Source organism: Mytilus edulis, chromosome 7 (assembly GCF_963676685.1).
Source record: "Mytilus edulis chromosome 7, xbMytEdul2.2, whole genome shotgun sequence".
Classification (NCBI taxonomy): domain Eukaryota; kingdom Metazoa; phylum Mollusca; class Bivalvia; order Mytilida; family Mytilidae; genus Mytilus; species Mytilus edulis.
This window is the reverse complement of record NC_092350.1, coordinates 80,612,095-80,620,246: the sequence shown is the minus strand read 5'-3', so window position 1 is coordinate 80,620,246 and position 8,152 is coordinate 80,612,095. Positions and strand designations below refer to the sequence as shown.

Here is an 8,152-nt window from a genome sequence, read left to right as displayed (position 1 = left end):
CAGTATCTTCGAGTACTCTCAAATCGTACTTTTTTGTTTATTTGAACTGTTGGTACTATTTGTAATGATTTTTATTATTCAATGTTTACTTATTCAGCGTTATATCTGGTCTATATACCAGCTTTGATAAGTGTTTAGTAGTAATATAAATTTTCCCTTCTCCGTACTGTGAACATCAACATAATTTATTTCGTAAAAATATTTCCTTTCTCAATTTAAACTGTATACCTATCAGCAAAATTATTTTCATTTTCCACACTGAGTGTATATTATTGTAAATCGTGGTTGTCCAAGGTTATTGTAGTTTTTTCTGAAATTATTTAATATTTCACAGCGGTATCATACTGGTACTTTAATTATTTATCCCTTCTTTTATTGTTTTTGTAATTACATTGTATCATAGATCAAGCTTAATCGTGAAGGGTATTTTTACTTGTATTAATGTGGCTTTTGATCGAGTTAAACCATTTCAACTGATATTTCATAGTGTATCCTTCTATGTTGTGACATTACACTATTGTTTCAGATAAGGGTGAAGGATTGGTATCATTGAAATGTTTATAACCGATGCAATTTTTTGTACCTGTTCTAAGTAAGGAATCTAATGATCAGTAGTTGTCATTTGTAGATGTGGTTCAAAAGTGTTTCCCGTTTCTTGGTTTTTTTATATAGATGACACCGTAGGTTTTTCCGTTTGAAATGTTTTACACTAGTAATTTTGATGCTCGTTGAAGCTTGCTGATCGATGTGAGCCAAGGCTCCGTGTTGAAGATCTTTTTTATGGTTCACTTTTTATTAATTATTTTGACTTGGATGGAGAGTTGTCTCATTCGCATTCATACAACAGCTCCTTATACATGTTATATCTACTTAATTATTTTTTGCTGATACTTTTTTTATTGTTTCTTTTATTCAACTAGAACACACCCGCGAAATCGCGGGGAACTGTTGTAGGATGATTTTTTATAAAAGATATTATGTATGGAGAATTTCATAAAAGGTATCAAAAGCCCTCTCCCTTTTTCCAAAGTCCGATATTTGTTTCCTTTCTTTTAAATTCAATTATTTTCGTGTTTCTAGCCCCTCCTGTGCTACAATGCATCTTTTGGTGAAAATGAAATTAAATTAAAATTTGCACCGCTTCAAACATGACATAAATATAATCGTTATATATAGACCATTATTTGTCTAATAAAATATGCTTCCAGGACAAACAATCAGTGCTGTTTCTTTTGAGAGCCTTATTAACATACCAATGGTAGGATATGAATCTTGTATAAATGACTAAGACCGACTGAGGCTAATTTGAGGGGTGGTTGGAGGGGCCTTGATCCCGAAATTCTGGGCTTAAAAACATGAAATCCCGAGATGCAGAATTTAAAGAAATTCATATCCCGAAATCCCGAAATAAAAAAAATACTCCAATAATAACTGAATCTGAATAATCATAAGAATGGATGACAAATGCGACTATGCATGTTACCTATAGAACACAGAGGTATGATGATTAATTCATCGTGGAAGGAAGAGAAGCGACACACAAAATTAGGTCTTCTCGTTTAAAAGTATAGATATTCCAATATCCACAATATCCACACATACAATTTTATATGAATCAAAAGATTTCTTATCAGATTTGTCCCGTTTACAATCTTTTTTTACAATATGATGAAAGTGAGTCTATAATAACATGACGAGACATTTATTTTAAGGTGAAACACAAGCAGAAATTGATAACCATAGAAAAGACCAGACATATACAGAAATAAAGGCCGTTACAGCATGTGTTCAGATGCTTGATAACAGTAAAGTGTTGATATTAAGTGGTAGAGAGGGAAGTGGTAAAAGTAGAAATAGCTTAGAAATACTAAGACGAATGAAGGAAAAACATCCAGAAATTGACGTTATCAAACTCAAAAGATTGACTCAGTTCTCAGATATTATAAAAGAAGATGCACTGACAGTTGTTCTGTTTGAAGATGTTTTTGGAAGAATAACAAAACAGTTTTGTGAGAATACTGATGAACCAATACTTGATAGTTTATACTCTAACATTAATTTAGGCAACGTTAAGTTTATTTTTGTAATGCGTAACACTGTAAAACAAGAATGTCAAAAACTTTTGTCATCACATGAAATGTTCTGTAATAACATTTCTTACCTTGATCTTAATTCTAAAGAATTCGAACTATCATTAATGGAGAAAGAAAGACTTATTATTAAATACTGTACAAAAAATGAGATAAATATCATTAAAAAAAATGTCCCTCTTATTGTTATGCTTATGGCGTGACTATTGACACAATAAAGGTGTCTTTAATCGATAAGTCGGGTGTACCGTGTAGTCTTTCAGCAGATAATAAATTTAAAGTTTTCAACTCTTTGGCGGTAGAAGACATTATAACAAGCGATCCATATCAAGGATTTCCGAAGAGCTGTCGGCTTTTTACACAGAACAAAAAAATCACAATATTAGGTGCTTCTTTCTTTAAACTTCCTCCGAAAAGTCTTTTACAAGAAATTGAGAACATGAGAATGGAAGGAATGGACAATGATGTAAAGGGACTAAAATATGTCATTTTAGTTTATTTACTTTTAAATCAAGCTACAACATCCATCAATATTGATGTTGAGGCCCACAAAAAACTATTCAATGAATGTTATAATAAACATTTCGAGCTAAAGTTACATGATATTAGGTATTTGTATGATGAATTGACATGTAGATACCTGATCAGACGCGAACAGAAGATATGTTTTCAACATTTAGCATTACAAGAGAGTGTTCTCATTTCCTACTGTAAGATAAACACAAAAGCCATTATACCGCTGCTTAGTATTGACCACCTGGTAGATTTAGTTCGATTACAAAATCATGTGGAACAGGAGGACGAGATTGTTATAAAGATATTAAAACCATATTATCCTGAACTTGCCGCAAAGATCATTTCAATAATGAATTGTGAGCGGTATGAAAAGTGCGAACTAGATAAATTTGTCGAATCAAAAATATTTACAGATAGCGATTTAGACCTTATTTGTGAATTGATTGGATGTATAAGCAATATAATTGATTCTTCATCGCTGTTGTCTGCCTTGAGCTTAGAATCATACACCCGTCATTATTTTCCATTATATTTACTCAGAAACATAGAAAAAGGTTATGACAAGTGGTTAACCGTTATTCATACAACAGATCAAATGTTGATATCACTTACCATTAGAGACAAACATATTAGCCTCGGCGTAAACCCTGATATTTCTCTGGTTTATGCACTTGAATCAAAATGTAGAGACATCATTGAATGGTTGCTAAAAAATATTGACCTTTCATTGCTCGATTTTACAAATTGCTTCTCTCACGTAATGCCGAATACAATTTTGGAATATATAAAGTTGATATTACAGAATGTAAAGCATGACAAGATTGATATGACGCAGTTTTTCATTAATGTATGCATCAACTGTAACAATCAATACGAACTGTTAATAGATTGGATGGTTGATAACGTGGATACTTCTTTAATATGTTTTGATATATGTATAGATCAAATGCTCAAAATGAGTTCGAAAATTTTCATTGATTTGATATTGTATATACTAAAGAAAGTTAAATTGTTAGATATCAATAAGGTAGTTAACAAGTCTATTCGATATGGACCAAGTGACGTAATTCTAAAGGTGCTGCAGCAGGTTAATCCTGAATTATTTGAGAAAGAAGAAATAGTTATAACTATGATTCCTGATATGGATGATGATGAGTATTGTTGGGCTGAAATTATAGAACTGATTTTACCTTGGATGAAGTACAGCGACTTTAACAGATTTGTTGAAAAGGCAGATGATTACGGATGGTATAGTGTTTTAGAATTGTTAATCAAACATGTCAGCGACTTATCAATTAATATAGTGCAGTTGATAGAGAAGATTTTTAAGCGGTGGGATGATGATGATGATGATGATGATGAGGAGGAGGATGAGGAACGGGAAATTGAGTATGAACATATTGAACATGTTTTTCGACTTTTGCTGAAACACCATATCGACAGTATCGGCGTTGCAGAAATAATAATTGAGAAAGCATGTGACGTTGGATCCCATCGTGTAGTAGAGGAACTACTAATGGACAAGATTGACAATATATCGTATTATCTTAATAGAACATTAAATAAATGTTTGTCTCGACGGTGTGATGAACTATCTGTAAGTAATGACGGAGGCTACGGAAAACTACTTATGTTATTTTTACAAAGGGTAAACACCAAATTCATTGATTTACGTAGTTTAATGAATGATGTATGTAATATTGGTCATTCATCGGCTGTTTTGTGGTTACTTAGAAATTATTATTCGCTTTGTTTCGATATGAAAAATGTAATGAACAAAGCCTCCTATCATGGCGATCTTGAACTTGTCGAATATCTTCAACAAAAATACAAAGCAGGAGATTTTGATTATAAAACTGCAATGATAAAGGCTTGTCGAAATTCGCAGGAGAACACGTTAGATGTTTGTAAATGGTTATGGGCAAACATTGACTGCAGTGTGTTTGATATGAAGGCAGCACTGACTAATGCAAGTAGATGTGACAATAATGAAGTTGTGGAATGGATCCTTGACGATGTTGACATGGGATTATATGACATAGAAGCGGCGGTATATACTGCTTGTGAAAATGGTGAAGATGATACTGTAAAGCTGTTGTTGAATAAATCTAGTATAAACATGATTGATTTTGAACATGCCATTACTCTAGCGTGCAAGAATGAAAACAGTGGTTTACAAATTACAAAACTATTATACGAACGTGCTGATAAATCAAAAATTGATATAAATACTGTACTAGCAGACGCATGCAAATGCTTCAGAAGTGATATTTTTGAATGGATTATTCAAACGTGTGATCAAAATATAACTGTTACTGAAACAAAGGACGCAAAACAGAAATTCATTAAAAGCCTTGACAAAAATCTAGTCGACATGGACCAGGCAGTCACCTGTATACTTGGTATGGATACGCCTGAGCAGAAAAAAGACCAAGCAAATGAAATTAAAATACAGCTTTTAATGCTGATCCTCAACAAATCCGATCAAAATACAATTCATGTTTACAAACTTTTAACAGAAGCCTGTAAAAATGATTGGGTAGAAATTTTTCAAAGGATACTTGGAAGAGTAGACAATGCTTGTCTTAATATTGGTGAAATCATAAATGTCGCTTGTCAAAATGGATCTTTTCATATCACAAAGTGGTCATTAGAAAAAATTGATATGCAGCTTGTAGATGCTGATAATGTTTTGGTTCAATCGTCCGGGTTTGGGTGGCTTGAATGTTTGGTTTTAATTTGGAAACACTGTAACAAATACAAATTGCAAACAGCAATGACTGAAGCTTGTACTTACGGTCACCTTCATATAGCTAAGTGGCTTCTACAAAAAGTTCATTATAAACTTTTTAATATTCCAATGCTTTTACAGGAGTCAGGTCGGAATGGATGGATTAACATTTTTCGCTCGCTTCTTCAAAATGTTAAATTTGATAAATCTGACATACATAATGCAACAAGTCAAGCACTGGAAAATGGTCAACTGAAGATTGCTGACCTAGCATTATCCAAAGTTGGCAAAGCAGGTTTTGATTTTTCTTCGCTTTCGGAGAAAGCATATACCAGTGCAAATAAAGAAGGTGTAGTAAAATTTGTATTGTTCAATTGTGATCCCAGCATCATAGATATAGCCACAATAATGACAAACGCATGTTTATTTGGCTGGAAAGACATAGCTACTTTCATCATAGATAAGAATTTAACTAGTGTTTGTAAGCTATCACTTGCATTCAACACGGCTTGTGAAAATGGAGAACTAGAAATCGCGCAACTTTTGTTAGATAAAGTTGAACCTTATATTCTCACCTCTGTTGACAAAGCAATGTGTTCTGTTGCTGTTAAAGGGTGGGACGAAATAGCTGTATTGCTATTAGAAAAAGTCGAACACTCACGGTTAGATATTGGAAACGCCCTTATTGAAGCTTGTCGCCATGGAGAAATAGATGTTGTTCAAGCAATACTGCAGAAGGTAGACAATGCCATGCTAGACGTCGAAACCGCTCTAAATAAAGCATGTGAAAGCCATATGCATGAAAAACTTGTCTTGTTGATGTTAGAAAATATCGACCAAGTAGATTTGAAAACTGTAAAAAAACAGGCAGTTCGACATAAATGGTGGAAGGTTCAATTTGCATTGACTAAGGTAGACATTAAAGATCTGAATCAAGTCGTACAAGAGACTGAAACTGATAACATCATAATCTTGGAATAGTGTAGTAAAATGAATCAAATAAACTGAACTTGACATAATAGACGGCAGGAAGCTTGATCGACAATTTACCGAAGCAAAATTATAGCGAACAAACTTTCGACAGAGTATTCGCCGTTTATTTTTATCAGTAAAGGCCTTTCTCAAACGCCATGATGTATTTTTAAACTTCAAAATTTGTTCTTTTCGTTAACCATCTCTTAACATTCCATACATTATTTATTTTATTTTTGTATTTATATCTATATATTCAATTATTTAATTATTTATTTATCTATATATTTGTATTATATCACCAATGGTTTATAGATATTCACTGCTATCAAATATGAAAAAAATTAATTTAAATGTGCTTCACAGAATTTGTTTTCTTAGTTAATACATGTTATAGGTATACAGTATTTATTACAAGGTTATCCTAATGGTTAATGTAACTTATTTAGTGAAAGAAGATTGAGTTTAGTTATGACATGAGACATACATGTATCTTTTAACGTGCGGAATTAGTCAGCTTATCTTGTATATTATTATTAATGTCGACAGGTGTTGAAAACAAATAATTGATTCTAAGGACAAAATTAAAGTACAACAAATGCCACAAAAGCTTAGCATTAATGTGAAACCACAGAAACTTGTTTGTTAGGAGTCGCATTAAATCGTCTGTAAATGGGATGATTTTTCGAGGAATTTACCCAGAAAATTAGTATATTAAAACTATGTCTCAGCATGTCGTTTCATATACAAAGCAATGTTTAAAATCACATCAACAAATCTTGATATGCATGTAATATCTGTCACATGACATATATATCCTGCAACCTTTTGCTTAAGTACTTTAACAGACATGCACAAATTGATTTTAATCAAAACTACATTTTTGGAAAATATGAGACAAAATATTTTGTTGAAAAGTCCCAATTTCATGAATCGGGAAAAATAAAAGATTTTCATGTCCATAAAATATGAGTGAATAGCCGTGTGTTTGTTATTCATGCTCTCGTGATATGAAGTTGCACATGACGGCTGGGGATTCCAAGATTTCAAATTTTCTTAAAGACGGCACAGCCGGGGCGGGTACGGTCGCCCGTCGAACTGTAGGTCCCCGCTATCTCTTAACACTTCATACATACTTTGTTTTGTATTTATAAATATATAATTTTAATTTATTATTCATTTATCTATATATATTTTTTTATCTATTATCACTAGTTCTGTGACTGGTTTGGTTAAAGTCACTGCTATAGAATAGATGAAAAATAAAAGAAATGATATTTAAACTTGCTACACAGATTTGTTTTGTTTTTAGTAAATACATGTTATAGTTATACAGTATTTATAACATAGATTATCCTAATGGAAAATGTAACCTATTTAGTGAAAGCTGACAAAATATTGTGTTATATAATAACATTAGAAATACATGTACAAATACATTAAACGGTGATAAAAGCACCGTTTAATCAACGTGTGGAATCATTCAGTGTATTCTATATACTGTTAGTAGTGTCAACAGGAGTTGAAAACACACTTCTTCTTAGCACGTTAAATACTCCGTCTTAGCACATTTAAACACTTCGTCTTAGCACGTTTAAACACTCCGCCCAAGAACGTTTAAACACTCCATCTATCACGTTTTTTAAATCACTTCGTCTGAGCACGATTAAACACTCCGTCCAAGCACGTTAAAGCCCTCTGTCTCAGCTTGTCGTTTCATATACAAAGCAAGGTTTGAAATCACATAAACAAGTCGTAATACGTATGTAATATCTGTCACACCTTTTGAAAAAGTACTTAAAAAAAAATGCGCAAACTTATTTCAATACATGTACATTTTTAG

At 32.4% G+C, this 8,152-nt stretch overlaps 1 protein-coding gene across 1 annotated transcript; it reads left to right on the top strand.

Moving 5' to 3' along the window:
• The first annotated feature begins 3,561 nt into the window (after positions 1-3,561).
• On the top strand, positions 3,562-6,318 carry LOC139483445 (uncharacterized). The gene has a single exon (XM_071267470.1). The coding sequence runs from the start codon at positions 3,562-3,564 to the stop codon at positions 6,316-6,318; it is 2,757 nt and encodes a 918-aa protein (XP_071123571.1).
• The last annotated feature ends 1,834 nt before the right edge of the window (positions 6,319-8,152 follow it).